Below are 14,944 nucleotides of genomic sequence, written 5' to 3' on the forward strand. Positions count from 1 at the left end.
TACATGAATTGATGGCGGCGTTGGGCGGTGTTGAAGTGAGTCTCGAATGTGGGACTTTCAAATCTGTACTTGATTTTGTATGCGATTCGGTCGATATCATCAGCGGTGGTGAGACCCTCTTAAGGAGGGTCTTATGCATTTCACCCTGGAATTAAATGGTTGAATCCTAGCTCGATTTAAGCAAACACGATTTGTGCGGGTTAAATGAGTCTTGACATTCCATATTTTGACGAAAGATCCATGCTTGTTTTTTCGATACTCAAAGACAGTGAGTGGCCCATGGTCCCTCTGCGTGTACGTCGCTGGCAGTCGACTCAACGCAGCTGACGCTCTCTTTGCACACCGGTCGACGCACTTTGCTATTCACCCCAAGCAGCACAAGCGAACAAATTGACGGCAAGAGAGGACCAAGATGAACGAGAAGGGCGAACAAGCATTCCCCAACAACAAGGGCCACCCGGAGCATGAGGTGGAACTCAAGAGTTCATGGATGCTCATCTCCAAGACACATCTGTATCTGGGCGCCGTGCTCGTGTTCCTCGTCGGCATGCTTTCGGGCGGCGGCTACTACTACCGCACATCGATGAACCTCGCCGAGAGCCTCGGAGCCACCGCCGTCGTGCAGCCGTCCAACAACCACCCTACTGTACTCGTAACTGGTGGTCTTGGCTTTATCGGCAGTCATGTCGTGGAGGACTTGATAGCCAATAACTTCAACGTGAGTGACCCCCTTGTAGCTGCACATCTTGCAGGCTTTGCAGTGTAATCTGACTAAACTATTCACTACTTTTGTAGGTGGTTGTGTACGACGACATGAGCAACGGCAAGAACTTTAACAAGGATGTATCGGCCGTGCTGGTCAAGGATATTACCGTGGTGAACGATTTCTCGTACATCGTCCACCAGGTGCGCACAGTCGTCTTCATTTTAATCCCTGTCTTTATCACTTCAAATGTCGGACGCGCCTATTTTTTGCTTGCTGTCAACTCCAGATCGACTACATTGTGCACCTCGCTGCTGCCATTTCCGTCGAGGAGAGCACAAGATTACCGGAGAAATACCAGCGTATTAACGCTGAGGGATCTCGCAAGGTGCTTGATTGGGCAGTCAAGAACGGCATCAAGCGTGTGGTCGCTGCCTCTTCGGGCGCTACCTACGGCACCCCGAAGGTTGAGGATCTCCCGCTACGTGAGGAATCCGCGACTGGCGGAATTTGCGCGTATGCCACGACCAAGTTTGAGATGGAGCAACTTATGGCTCAGTTCCACGAGCAGTTCGGTCTCAAGTCGACAGCTCTGCGTTTCTTCAACGTGTACGGACCTCGTCAAGACCCCCATTCGTCGTACAGTGGTGTCGTCTCGTGGTTCATGGAACAGGCCAAGATCAACGGTACGTTGAAGGTGACAGGCGACGGTGACCAGTACCGCGACTTCGTGTACGTGAAGGATGTGGCACGTGCCATCCGAACGGCGATGCTTCTTAAAGACGACGACTTTGACGTGTTTAATGTCTGCACCGGTGTCAAGACCTCAATCAACGACGTTGCCGTCGCTGTGAAGGCAAAATTCGGCTCATCGGCTGACATTACGCACATTGCGTACCGCCAGGGTGATGTCAAGGAGTCGGTATGTTCGCCTGTGAAGGCATCCACCAAGCTGGGCTTCACTGCAAGCTACGACTTCCCTAAGGGTATCGGCGAAACTCGCGACTGGTTCATGACTGTGTAGGAGGTGTGAACTATATACACTCACTATGCAAGACAGCCGGGAGACACTGGTTGCATTGTAAGTAGATAGCCAATGTCTTCAAAAACTGCAACGGTGCGGCTTGGCTTTTGCAAATGATAATAAAAAGACCGAGAAAATAGACGAACAGCACAGATGTTAATTGAAGCACCAATTGCGCATGTACATGCGAAGTTGGCGCTCATTTCGTACACGCTGTGCAGTAGCTCATCTTGTACAGTAGTCTACTACATGTAGTACAATATGTAGAGTTGCCGACCATGACGATCTTCCTGAAGTTTGTCGCCGACGGACGTGGTGAAAGCCAGACAACATGCACATGTTGTAGTACATGTATACATGTACTTAGTACATGTATTTGATAGTCATTTTGCAAACTACATTGCAATATAAAATCTCGCGTACTGTACAAACTTTGGTGGAAGGAAATCCTTTTTTGATCTTTTCGATGGGCTAGCGCCACCGCCTGTCGCTAGAGTACGGTACATTTCTTGCCACCGGCCAGCCAAAAAGCATCGAAGTGAGCTGAGTTGTCTGTCTTTTCGCTGAACGCCAGTGCGTGACTTCTTCCGCGCCAAGCGAGCCTAGATCCACCAAGATACACGATGCTGCCCACGCGTCACGGCCGCAATGGCCGTCCCGAGACGAATTGGCTGCTGCTGCCCAAATTTTACGTGTACGTGGGGGCGCTGGCCATCTTCGCGGTTGGCGCGCTCTTCGGCGGAGGCTACTACCAGACCAGCGGTGGCCGCAGCGCCATGACGCCTGTGTTCCGCCACTTCGCGTCCCCCAAACCCGTAGTGCTAGTCACAGGAGGGCTGGGCTTCATCGGCAGCCATGTAGTGGAAGACCTGCTGGCCAACAACTTTGAGGTGAGCAACTGATCAGAGCCGATCCGAATAGGATCTATGATCGGAAGGTTGACAATGCTGTTATGCTGGTGTAGGTGGTTGTGTACGACGACATGAGCAACGGCAAAAACTTCAACCGTGGCGCGGCAGCAGTACTGGTCAAGGATATCACAGTGGTGGACGACTTTTCCTTCATCATCCACAAGGTGCGTGGCATTCCGCATGCCTTGCTGGTGCTGGAGACAATCCCTAATATGTCCTTTGATACAGATTGATTACGTGGTGCATCTCGCCGCCGCGATCTCAGTAGAGGAAAGCACGCGTCTTCCCGAGAAGTACGAGCGCATAAATGTCGAAGGGTCGCGCAAGGTGCTAGACTGGGCTGCCAAGAACGGCGTCAAGCGTGTAGTTGCTGCTTCTTCTGCTGCCACGTATGGTACCCCACTCCCTGAGAACCTGCCATTGAGTGAAGAAACCGCCACTGGTGGCATCTGCGCGTACGCCACGACCAAGTTTCAAATGGAGAAATTGATGAAGCAATTCAACGAGGACTACGGTCTTCCGTCAACGGCGCTACGTTTCTTCAATGTGTACGGGCCACGTCAGGACCCGCACTCGTCGTACAGCGGTGTCGTCTCGTGGTTCATGGAACAGGCCAAGATCAACGGTACTCTGAAGGTGACTGGCGATGGCGAGCAGTACCGTGACTTCGTGTATGTGAAGGATGTGGCACGTGCCATTCGCACAGCAATGCTCTTGGGAGACGACGAATTCGACGTCTTCAATGTGTGCACGGGTATCAAATCCACGGTTAAATCAGTTGCGGAGCGAATTGTTGAGAAGTTCGGATCTTCGGCTGCTATTGTGAACGTGCCGTTCCGCTCCGGTGACGTGAAGGAGTCAGTGTGTTCACCCGTCAAGGCTACCAACAAACTGGGCTTCACGGCATCATACGACTTCTCTGATGGCATTGGTGAGACGCGAGACTGGTTCCTGTCGCTCTAGTGATTCTGCATATTCTGCGAATGATTCATGCGCCTTGTATCCTGCACCGTGTATGCTTTTGACCTTAGATTTTCGGCGAAGATACAGTAGTTCTGTCCAGACAAAAAGCAATGCACAAAGAAAACAATACTACAGAAACTAAAAGTAACGTTACCGGTATTCATAGACTTTGGCTGCACGTGAATGAGAAGACGACTCCACACTTCAATGTCCTTTGTGCTGAGCCTACCTCAGGCAGGACTCGGCTCATATTGTAGACAACACAGTGCACGTTACAAGTTGGCATCACACTCAGTGTGACACACTCGGATAAGCGTGTCTCCACAGGCTAGGGCCCAGCTCACCGCAGTCGTAAGCCCCACAGTTTAACAAATGCGCGATCGTCCGAACGCGCTCGCTTGTTCGCTGCCAGTAATATCCGATTATACTGTACATGCAGCAAAACGAAATTGATTCCGCGGCCACAACAATTGCGAGATGTTTGCCAATGTCTCCTATGCGTAATCTACATGTATCAAACCCTTAAATAATACAAGTCCTTGCAAGCCATGCAGGCCGAGGCCGGTACAAATATACGCTCTTCGTTCGCGTTGCACCGACACGGATGGGAGACGTGTTTGCGATCCGTGAATGCCTCGCTTCTGGCTTGCATGCACTCGAGCATACATACATAGCCCAGTGCGCGAGCAGCTCTTCCGAAAGATCCTGTCGCCACGTTTAACAAGATTGGGCTTCTCTCGTTAAAGTCGAAGCCGGCATTGTCGGACTGTAGACAAGAAATCCGTGCCGAGGATACAGCAGCACGTTGAAACCACCAAACAAAACTGGACTTTCTGGGTCAACTACAGAGAGGCGGGTCCCATTTGCCCATCCCACTACACAAAGTCTCCAGGAATTTGACCTGACTTCACTATTGCGTTCATAAGCCCAAAACCGCCACCTCAGTTGGCCATTCTCCTTGCCACCACCAAGCAATACCGCGCTCTACCTTCTCCAGTGTAGGCTGCACCACACTCTACACTACCTAATAGTGCGCATTGCTCACTGTGTTTTCGTGTGGTGTATTTGATTACGTGCACAGCTTTGCCGACGGCGACACCCGTAGTTTCGAATCGTTTTGCTGACTACCAAGCCTGAGCCCTCACGTGCATGCAGCCCAACCAAAACTACGTGCTGGCCAATGCGCGGCCGGACTCGCTACCCACTCAAACGGGTGCCTTCATCTCGGTGATCAGCTGCTCCGTCATCGTCTTCTCGTTCCTCTGGAAGCGCAAATGGCGACGTTACCCGAACCCGATAATCTACTGGAAAGCCGTCGTCGACTTGCTCTACGCACTACGCTTCCAGTACAACTGGGACACCTACACGAATCCACTGGGCTGCCGTGCGCTCGCCACGTTTACACAGTTCTGCATCTTCTCGTCGGAATGCTGGTTCCTCTGTATGTCTTTCAATCTGTACCAGTGCTCCACTAACCCGTTCACGAATCTCAAGCACAACCTGCAGTGGTATCACGTCTTCTCGTGGGGTGTTGGAGCGGTGTTTGCTGTAGTATTGTGGCTTTCAAGTGTCCAGTTCGATCCCAAGATCCATCCGTCGTGCTTTGTCGACGAGACAGTCGCCAACGAGCTCGTCGTCTACTACGTCGTGGTTATTTTAGCAGTACTGTGCGCAGTCATCTTCGCTGTACTGGAGACACAGACTCATCCGTTCAATGGCATGAAGGAGGCGCTGGAAGCCAAGAAAGACGTGATTCGCAGTGCCAGGATCTTCACGGTGGCTTATATCATCTACCAGATCATCCTCATCTCGTTCTGGCTTGCTGATGTACTATTCCTCAGCAACCATCCACATGCTCTTCAACTAGTACGTGACGCGTCATCTTTCCTCCAGACAGCCAAGGGTTTGATCGATTTAATCATCTGGGTGGCCATTAACGGTCTGGATTGTCGTGCTGGTCGATTGCGCGATACATTCGACAGTGACCGATACAGTGACGTCGACATTGATCTCCAGCCTCAGCTTAATGTCGCACTACGAAAGGAAGTGCTTCATTTCACGACGAGAGGAATTGTAGCAGCCTCGTCAAACACACCCATGGTTACTGACGGTCGACGTGTGGTACATCTCCGCTTACATGAGTTGGGTATGACAGTGTGTTTCGACGACTACAGTCCGGCCTCGTTCCGTGATATTCGACAAGGTTTCGGCATCAACGAGACGCTGTACAGGAAAGCTTTTCTAGCGACATGTCATGAACGACTCGAGTCGGGCGGATCCAGTGGCGCGTTCATGTTTTACACGGCTGACTATGCGTTCTTGGTCAAGTCAGTGACAACCAGCGAACGCAACGTGTTGCTGGATATGTTACCGGCGTATATCCGGCATATGAAGCAGAATCCAGACTCGCATTTGACACGGTTCTACGGTTGTCACTCTATCGAGATGTATGGCCAAGTGTTTAGCTTCGTGGTGATGGGAAACGTCATCGGAAGGACAAGTATGCATCAGTTTTTCGACATCAAGGGATCCTGGATCGACCGTAACGCTCCGGTACGCAGTTTCTTTGGGGTTTGTTGATTCAAGCTCGAGCTAACTTGATTGTGTTAACGCAGCCGATTCCCCCCGGAAAAACGGTCATTTGTACGTATTGCAGTAACGCTTTCCAGTATGGAACGAACGAGAGCTGTGAGTACAGCATCCGTGGCAATCATTTGCCCCACATTGTGTTGAAAGACAACGATTTTCATCGGAAATTGCGTGTGGAATCGGAGACAGGTAAGCACACAACTGGCTGACAACGCTATCATGAAGTACACCAGAACTTACACTCGTGTTTCATCTTTTGACAGCTGAAGCTCTTGTTCGTCAACTCGAAAACGACAGCAACTATCTGCGGGAACAAGGGATCATGGACTACAGTTTAATGCTGAGTGTTCACAACACGAAGTACGTTGTGGAGCACTCAATGGACAACAGAAAACCATCTCCGACGAAGCGTAAGGTGCACTACCCGGTGTGTCATCCTGAAAGCAACGACTCTTTCTTGTCGATCGTTACAGACGGTCCAAGTCAGACGGAAGCATCTAGCCACGAAGACCTGGACGAGGTGGAGTCAGGGAACCGGAGAAAGTTTAATCGCAACTGTCGCTACTCTGTCGTGAACCTGTGTGATGAGAACAGCATTAGTATTCGAGAAGGCACCCCACTCCTGGGTCATAGTGGCCGTCGCTACAACTCCGTGTCGTATGGGCCAGTTGATATGGCAACCCGTACAGTAGACGACTCGAAGTGGATCGGCACAAGAACGCTCGAGAAGCGTGGCTATCAGGCGTGTGTTGTGGTTGGCCCGGATTTCTACACGCTAGGAGTGGTGGATATGTTGCAGACGTGGACGTGGAGTAAGCGGCTAGAACGTCTGTGGAAGACGCTGGTGCTGCGTCATGACTGCTTGGGAATTTCCGCAGCTCCTCCCAAATTGTACGCTGAGCGTTTTCAGCGAAAAATGCGCGACATGTTAATGGTATCGTCGGCATCAGTTAGTCTTGACCCCAACTAGATGGAGTCTCGATCGATAGAATATGTATTGTGGATTAGTGAGACGTTAGGCCATTTGCCGACCTGTGTTCTGCTTAGTACTGCCCTTTGGATGTCTACGACTCAGCGATCATCGTGTCGTACTCCTGCAGTTTTTGCAGAGCCTGGAAAGCGGAATGAGTGATGTGGTTATAGTTGAGTTCTCCCATCTCGTCCGGTTCTGACAAAGCTAGTAGCGAGCGCATTTGACGGTCTGTGATCTCGGGGAAGGCAGTTCGAATGGCTCCAATAACTTCATCACGGACGAGAATCCCACGATGATTTTCGTCGACAGCTTCTAACGCGCGTGAAAATGATTGCTCGAACGTGTGCTGGTTCAGGTCCAGCACGGTGTAGTACTCGCTCGTCTTGCGATATCTCTGCAGGAATGTAGCGTACGATTGTTGACTGTCGACATTGATCAGCGCTAGCACCATCCCCGAGATCTGAGCAGCAAACTTTTCGTAGTTGACGAAGCCTGTGTTGTCTTCTTGGGCCTCAGCCAGCACTGCAATAATCTGAAGTCTGGTGAGTCCAACATCAGCGGCTCGGAATAGGCGACCGATCTCTGCAACCGTGAGAAGGCCAGTGTTCTCGCTGTCTCCACTTGCGAAAACTTCCGAGAGATATTGAGCAATCCAGTCTAGTTTGCTGGGTGCTTCTAAAATGCCTTGAACGTAGGCATCTTTTAGTAACGGGAAGCAAATTGGAACGAAATCGGGGTACACTACGATGTTCGCGTCATCCTCTGCTGCTGGTGTTTCGGACATGAGAATGTTTACTTCTCTGCGTGTGAGGCCAAGGTCGGCATCTCGAAGTGCATTCGTAAATGCCAGTCGAGTTAATGCCCCAACTTCGTCCTTGTCTGCACGCTGGAAAGTCTCGCGCAGAATACTCTCGAGCTCATCCTGCATCATGCCGTGGAGGAAAAACTCTGTCTCTCGTTTGCTGAAAGAGGCGATACGTGCCAGTCGTTGTGTATGCGTTGACCGGAGCTGCAACAACGCTTGAATGCCCAAAGGCAGGAAATCTGTGATTGACATAAAACAAAATACTCATAAGCTACGTCACAAAGAGGTATATAGTTACGCTACCTGCACAGCTCATAAAGCCTCCTTCGTTCTCATCTGCTTCAGCATAAAGCGCTTTCATTTCAGTGGGAGAAATCTGTAGCTGCTCACCAACTCCATCCAATATCTGAATAGTAAATATGAGTTTCTTGGGTTTTCGATGATTCCAATATCCACCATACCTGCTTGAATTGATCGTAGACCACCATACCTCCTTCCTGCTGCTGGGCTTCCATGAACGCAGCGACTAGAAACTCCTTGATTGCATCTTCCCCCATTTTGATATACGCCGGTGTTAAGGTATTCACGGTGGTATCGTCAATCGTTTTATTCGTCCCGCTTTGCTTCGCAATTAGATCTTTGAAATATTGCGACCCGAAAGCGTAGATGGCTTCTTTCGTCTCCACTTTGCCTTGTTGCCGTAGTACCTCACGAGTGAAATCCCGCAGGACGTCAGGGAAATTAGCAGGAATCTCTATCAGCTTCGCGTACTTGGACGCCATCGTCACTCAACGAAAACTATGAAAAAAATAACCATGAAAAGTCGCGTTCCCAGAAAAACATGGATATGAAACGCCGATTTGCATGACACCATCACGAGACCATGACAAGACTTTTTGACAATGTAGATGACTTGCAGATGCAATGAATGGATGTAGCATGGCGATGGGAAGGAGCTAGCGACAATCAATAGATTAACATTCATGTGATCGTGGTGTTGACAACGTTATCGCTGACTATTGATGCTGATAGCTGTCATCACGTGTTGCCTGACAAGTGATTCACTTGAAGTGAAGGATTATGAGGATGGCTTATGCACAGGCGTCTGCATCTCAGTGAACGTGGTCGCTCTAGAAATGCATTTCTTATCACCTCCACCATGCAAACTTGACCTGTTGACATATTCTGAGGCGATATAAAGGGTATGACTGACAACCTGATTGGTTTGAGTCACGTGTTCTTTAGTACATGCGATGTCATTAGTAAATGGCACGTGGTCACGTGGGACGCCAGCTCAGCTCACCTTTGAAAGCGCAAGAAATGGTGAATAGTAATGCACCACGATACCAACAAGTTGACGACTGCAATGGCGTCGACAGGCAACAGACATCCTCTCCATCTTTGCAACTTGAGACGAGCTTGACTGTTTCAGTTCCAGTCAAACGAAACACTCACTTCTCAACTTCGCTGCCTTCGCACAAGTCTTCAAAGTCTCCAGCATGACCACGTCAACGACGGCAGAGACTCCGAGCAATTCCAAACCCACGACGCTCTCAGTTGCGTCGCCTAACAATTTCCAAGAGCTCAAAACTCCAGATGCTCTCGAGGGTGGAGCACTGCGTCCGGGTGGACCTCCAAATATCTACAGTCGCGAGACAATTGGTATACTGATCCAGTATGGTGCAGTTGGAGTGATCAACGGCACCATCTACGGCTTGGTATACCCCCTGCTTAACAATTATTTACGCATGTCGGGTACCGCTACAGCATCGGCGAGGGTCCTTGTTCGCATCCCGTGGACCTTCCGGATGTTCTTCGGTATCCTTTCGGATTGCTTTCCGATTTGGGGGTACCGTCGTCGTCCATACATGGTTTTCGGATGGATCTTTGCCACAATTTGTCTGCTACTTATGGCTGTCTTCCCGACTGGTGATCCGTACTATGGATATGCCGATCTAGCCTACGTACCCGCAGCCAACCTCACGGACGACCAAGCTGCACTCATCAACGAGGATGCACCCGATAAAGGAACCAAGTTTGTTCTGCTCATGATCTTCGCCAACCTAGGAATGACCATGGCAATTGCTGCTTCCGACGGTGTAGTCATCGAGTTCGCACAACGTGAGCCAGCCGAAGTTCGAGGCTCTGCACTGACCATGATGCAGGTCTTCAAGCAAGTCATGTCCATCTTTTCGTCCGCCATGGTCGGCTTCGGACTCAACGGCGAAGATTTCGGAGGTTCATTCTCGGGTTCCATGGGTGTAAGTGCCATTGCTGCTGTGTGTGCAGCTGCAGCATTAATTGCCGCAGCCTCATCGTGGTTCTTCGTGGCTGAGGTGAAGGAGTCTGCCAAGTCTTTCAGGGTATACATGGGTCTCCTATTCGACTTGGTACAACATCGCGTAGTGTATCAAAACTCATCGCGTTCCGGTTCTTCTACTTTGTGTTCTCACTTATGAGCGTGACAGCAGTGAGTCCCATTGAGAGTCTTTGGGCCAATGTGGAACCTGTGAACGAAGCTATCTCCAGTATCCTCGCGGCTGTCATTTTTGCGGGTCGTCATCACACAACTCTCGGTTGTTTTTGTAGACTGTTTCCCTACCTTCTTCACGATTTGGGACGTCTACAGAAGTCAGTGGATGTGGCTCGGCCCACCTTTGCTTGAAGAAGTTCCAGGCACGATTTCCAAGATTGTGTCGCAGTATGCCACGATCGGGATCGTCGAAGGCGGAAATGAAGCTGCGGTCTTCGGTTTGATCGCCACGTGCCAAACGATCGCTTCTCCGTTCTCCACTGTCATCTACAAGAACATCGACGCTCATTTTGACATCGGGAAAACTTACCTGCAAGTCGACGATACCTACGTACGCAACCAAGTAACGTACTGCTACCTCATCGCGTACGCCTTCCAGATCTGCGCGATTGGTTGGGTATTCCTCCTACCGCGTCAGAAAGCTGAGACGTTGGAGCTCAAGCGTACGGGAGGTAAGAGTAAGTGGGCCGGTATCATCACCATCGTCGTCTTTGCCTTCTGCTTTGTATGGTCCATTATGACCAACCTCATGACCATTTTCCCATCAACTTCGTGCCTGAAAGTCGCCGGTGGAACTGGTTGTTAGTGTTCAAGGTTGCAAATGCTTGTAGACGCACAGATTCAAGAAAAGAGTTAAGCTCTATAAAGTCGGCATTGGAGTCTAAATAACCGGGTTTTTCGTTCAGTTAAATGAAATCCTCTTCTTCTTCGTCGCCATCAAAGTCTTTTGGCTTTGTATTGACACGACTACTGCCAATTGGTGACGCAGAATCTGTCCAATAGATGGCCGCTGCAACTGCCGCGTCGCTAGCGGAAATCTTCTTTGGGAAGACAGGAGTCACAGACCCAGGAGCGACTTTAGCCCCAGCATTTCCCTTTGCAAGTGCAAGATTGGGACTCGACGGTAAATTGAGCTCCACTTCTTCATCGGAGTCATCAATTGTCCACGCTGATGTCGGCGTAAGTGCCTACATGACAAGAACAGCATTTCCATTAGTAGCTGCAGGATTATAATGAACAGTATATGGCAGTCTTACCAGTTCGGTGTAGCGTCCGTCACCCGAGTGACTTGTCTTGAGAAGTACAATGATTCCCAAGATGGTGACGCACCCTCCAATAGTGAACATGAACATCTGTGTCCGAGTCATACTCACGTACTCTTCAAAGTACATGATGCCACCCAGCACACTCGTGAGAATCCAGAAGCTCTGATACACGGGAATCACCACAAGTGCATCGAATCGTGCCAGTCCACCATTGAGGAAGTGAACTTGGAACCCGAGACACGCGCACATTCCAGCGACGATCACGTAGGAAGTGAGTTGAGTGAACATGTACAAGCCAGCGTCTCCCCAGATCGCACTCTTCAACAACTCTACCGTCGACTTGGCAAGCAGCACTGACTGCCCTCCAAATGTCCCTGCGATGCCGCCGTAACAAATGATGTGGAACAGACCTTCCTCGTAATTGTGCGTGCGTTCGATGTAGCGGCAGAACGTGAAGAGACCTCCTAAGAAGCACACGATCAGCGTAATGTACGCGTACATAGCTGGTTGTTGATAGAGACGAATGAGATCTTCCAGCTCGTAGGATGGAGTGCTGTGTCCTGCGAAGATCACTGTCAATGTTACCCCGACAAAGATGATAGCCGTGGCGATCAGGTTCTGACGTGTCACTTTTTCCTTGTGGAAGATCGGGGCAATGAGCATATTCCACACTAATGACAGGGCTGCAAGTGGTGCTAGCAGTGTCTGTGGTGCCATACCGAACGCCACAAAGTCCAGTAGCGAGCCAAGACACACGAGGCCGAAGCCGAGCATCCAGAGAGGCTGTTTGAGTGTGGTTTTCTTTACTTCTGCCGTGTCGTTGCGTGACATGGATAGCTTTTGTAAATTAATACCCACGGAGTTGAGCACAGAGAAGATGAGCGAGATGAGGAAGCCTGCCACCCACATGCCCATTGCGGGGCCTGTGTAGCCAACTTTGAAGCACTTGTTGCTCTTACTTTCCACCTGTGTTTCGTCGAATGTAGCGCAAATGTTGCTGAGTCCAGGACATTGTGTGTGCACTGTGGACAGACAAGAAGTCAAGCAAACTTTGGAGACGTCTCGACCCACTTCACACACGGGAAAGTGCACGGCGCACTCCATGCGACGCAGAAAGAGGCCGCATGCACTGCTGGCGTTGGCGAGGTCCAGCGTCTTGATAGTGTCCTCGATCTTCTCGTGGCTGAAGCTTTTATACTGCGGTAGTAAAGAGAGTCGATATTCGCTACTGTTGAGGTCGCTCCAGGCCTTGAAGGCCAACAGTGCGGCTTCGTCCAGCTCTTCATAGGAAGATTCGCCTCCACAGACGGCGAACGACACGTAGGAGCAGAACTCGAGCCCTGACGGTGTACCACATGTACTAGAGCATTCATCAGCTGTAGCGGCGGCTAGGAAAAGCGTTGCGCAAGCCAGCAGCAGGCCGTGTACCATGGTGATCGGCAACGGACGTGCAGCTCTTCAGGAGTGAGCATTGGTTCGGTTCAGCTTACGAGTTTTCAAAAATAGATTCGAACGATGGTTCTATTTATAAAGAGCTGGAGGAGATAATATTTTAAAGGGGTTTTGGATCGAGCCCTCTAAAGTTTATAAACTCACCCAGTACGTCGAAGTTCAAGGAATCCTCATGGGGAACAACGGCAGCAGCGCTAATGGCGCCCGCGCAGGCGAGTGGAAGGGCCCGTTTAGCGACGAAGTAGGCTGCAATAGATGTGTATAGATGGTGGTGCTAGTGGCTCACGGAATAGATGTGTGTGCTATTGTGTAGGAGTATGAGTGTCTGAAGAATAAATTTGAAGGAACCATCGCGACAGCGTCGTCCGAAGCTGCGACAGCGAATCTTCAGGTAAAATGCATGAAAACATCGTAATTTGTGGTAAATATACTGACATATTTGTTGGTGCTTTAGATGTGGTTGGAGTTGCCGCTGCCTGCCACAGCGCCGGAGGAGCTGACAGCACCGTGTCATCGTTTGGGCACCGCCTTCTACCAGTTGTGTCTGCAGACGAAAGATGATGGAGAATCTAATACTGGCAAGCTGGAAATGGTGAACTTCGCGAAAGGAGGTGATGAATATCAATTGACCTTCAAAGGGCTCTCAGAATTAATAACTTTGGGTGTGCAGTGGCACAATGCGTTCGAGCGTCGTCGCAGTCAATCTGTCGGGCTTTGTTCCGCCTGTTTGCGTCCAATGCTCAAGCCAATTCCATGACGGAGCAAGAGCTGAGTCAGTTGCTGTTTGCCTGCTTGATAATGGCTGAAGGTGGAGAAGTGGAAGATGTGGATCGGATGGCGGATGCAGCAAAAGCTCTCGCTCGTGCTGCGTTGCCACCATCGGCTGGGTCTACCCAGGCGTCTAGTGACGACTTTGTCCGATGGATTGGATCTCAATTCCCGCTTCTCTACACGATTTTCATGTCGTGGATGGCACGAAAGAGTTTCGAGTCCCTCACAAAGCCATCGTATGAGGCGCCGCAGCTGTCGCACACGAGTGGCATTCTATCGAGGTAATAACCCAGTATGTGGAGAATCGCGATCACTAATGCTAACCTTTGTAAATCTTTTCTCGTAGGTCGCATTTTGTGGCGTTATCCACGGTAACTACGTCACTCCAAACACCTCTCAGCCGACTCTACACCAGCGCACAGGATGGACTGAGCTTCAATCGCCTCAGCTACCACATCTTAGGATACTCTGGACCAACCCTGACGATCATCCGAGACACTCAAGGAGGTAAGATCTGGCTGTGTTTATAAACCATGATGTTATCGATACTCATGAAGTTGCTCTCTAGCCGTATTTGGTATGTTCTGCGATACTGAGTGGAAGGAGTCAAGTCGCTATTACGGAGGGAACGGCTGCTTCCTTTTCCGTCTGGCGCCAGAGATTGCCATTTATCGAGTATCTGCGAGTGGAGCCAACGAGAACTACATGTACCTGAACTCCAAGGGGTTTGCGCTACCACGAGGACTCGGCATGGGAGGATCGACAGACAAATTCAGGTTGTTCCTGAGCGAAGACCTGGACGAGAACAGCTACACAACCGCCAAGTGTTTGTCCTTTGAACCTGGTCGTCTGTCTTCCGGCGAGCAATTCGTGATCGATGCCATGGAAGTGTGGGGATGTGGAGGAGAGGAAAGTGACCTGAGACAGAAAGCCCATCGCCAAGAAACAGCCGACCTGATCAACCGAGCGCGGAAAGTGGACAAGGCGCAGTTCGTCGGCAATGACTTTGACAAGGAAATGTTCCTGGGGAAGACATTCGGACACGGAACAGACAAAGCTCGCGTCGTCGACGACGAGCAGTAAGCCCATGGATGTAAGAGAGAGAGAGAGCCGAGCATATTTGTGCAGTTATATCATCATGAATGCCTTCTCACATCTTCAAACTTGCGTAACT

At 50.4% G+C, this 14,944-nt stretch overlaps 7 protein-coding genes across 7 annotated transcripts; 5 read left to right on the plus strand and 2 right to left on the minus strand.

Moving 5' to 3' along the window:
- Positions 1–254: 254 nt before the first annotated feature.
- On the plus strand, positions 255–1,861 carry PITG_05616 (UDP-glucose 4-epimerase, putative; the record flags this gene model as incomplete). Its single annotated transcript, XM_002999195.1, has 3 exons — positions 255–718; positions 796–906; positions 993–1,861. 3 exons carry the CDS (start codon positions 413–415, stop codon positions 1,725–1,727), a joined length of 1,152 nt encoding a protein of 383 aa, XP_002999241.1.
- A 450-nt stretch (positions 1,862–2,311) lies between these two features.
- On the plus strand, positions 2,312–3,711 carry PITG_05617 (UDP-glucose 4-epimerase, putative; the record flags this gene model as incomplete). The annotated part of the gene is made up of 3 exons (XM_002999196.1): positions 2,312–2,617; positions 2,692–2,802; positions 2,867–3,711. The coding sequence occupies 3 exons, from the start codon at positions 2,351–2,353 to the stop codon at positions 3,599–3,601; spliced, it is 1,113 nt and encodes a 370-aa protein (XP_002999242.1).
- Positions 3,712–4,750: 1,039 nt separating this feature from the next.
- PITG_05618 (phosphatidylinositol 4-phosphate 5-kinase (PIPK-D3/GPCR-PIPK)) lies at positions 4,751–7,160 on the plus strand (the record flags this gene model as incomplete). Its single annotated transcript, XM_002999197.1, has 3 exons — positions 4,751–6,154; positions 6,217–6,379; positions 6,454–7,160. The coding sequence occupies 3 exons, from the start codon at positions 4,751–4,753 to the stop codon at positions 7,158–7,160; spliced, it is 2,274 nt and encodes a 757-aa protein (XP_002999243.1).
- Positions 7,161–7,254: 94 nt separating this feature from the next.
- On the minus strand, positions 7,255–8,750 carry PITG_05619 (uncharacterized protein; the record flags this gene model as incomplete). Its single annotated transcript, XM_002999198.1, has 3 exons — positions 7,255–8,207; positions 8,272–8,374; positions 8,430–8,750. 3 exons carry the CDS (start codon positions 8,748–8,750, stop codon positions 7,255–7,257), a joined length of 1,377 nt encoding a protein of 458 aa, XP_002999244.1.
- Positions 8,751–9,467: 717 nt separating this feature from the next.
- Positions 9,468–11,087, plus strand: PITG_05620 (uncharacterized protein; the record flags this gene model as incomplete). Its single annotated transcript, XM_002999199.1, has 3 exons — positions 9,468–10,288; positions 10,375–10,510; positions 10,605–11,087. 3 exons carry the CDS (start codon positions 9,468–9,470, stop codon positions 11,085–11,087), a joined length of 1,440 nt encoding a protein of 479 aa, XP_002999245.1.
- A 100-nt stretch (positions 11,088–11,187) lies between these two features.
- PITG_05621 (uncharacterized protein) lies at positions 11,188–13,022 on the minus strand (the record flags this gene model as incomplete). The annotated part of the gene is made up of 3 exons (XM_002999200.1): positions 11,188–11,357; positions 11,400–11,469; positions 11,539–13,022. 3 exons carry the CDS (start codon positions 12,976–12,978, stop codon positions 11,188–11,190), a joined length of 1,680 nt encoding a protein of 559 aa, XP_002999246.1.
- A 149-nt stretch (positions 13,023–13,171) lies between these two features.
- Positions 13,172–14,933, plus strand: PITG_05622 (uncharacterized protein; the record flags this gene model as incomplete). The annotated part of the gene is made up of 6 exons (XM_002999201.1): positions 13,172–13,240; positions 13,313–13,390; positions 13,454–13,610; positions 13,670–14,051; positions 14,117–14,277; positions 14,339–14,933. The coding sequence occupies 6 exons, from the start codon at positions 13,172–13,174 to the stop codon at positions 14,851–14,853; spliced, it is 1,362 nt and encodes a 453-aa protein (XP_002999247.1).
- Between the last annotated feature and the right edge of the window lie 11 nt (positions 14,934–14,944).

This window comes from Phytophthora infestans, genomic scaffold (assembly GCF_000142945.1).
Source record: "Phytophthora infestans T30-4 supercont1.7 genomic scaffold, whole genome shotgun sequence".
Lineage (NCBI taxonomy): Eukaryota > Oomycota > Peronosporomycetes > Peronosporales > Peronosporaceae > Phytophthora > Phytophthora infestans.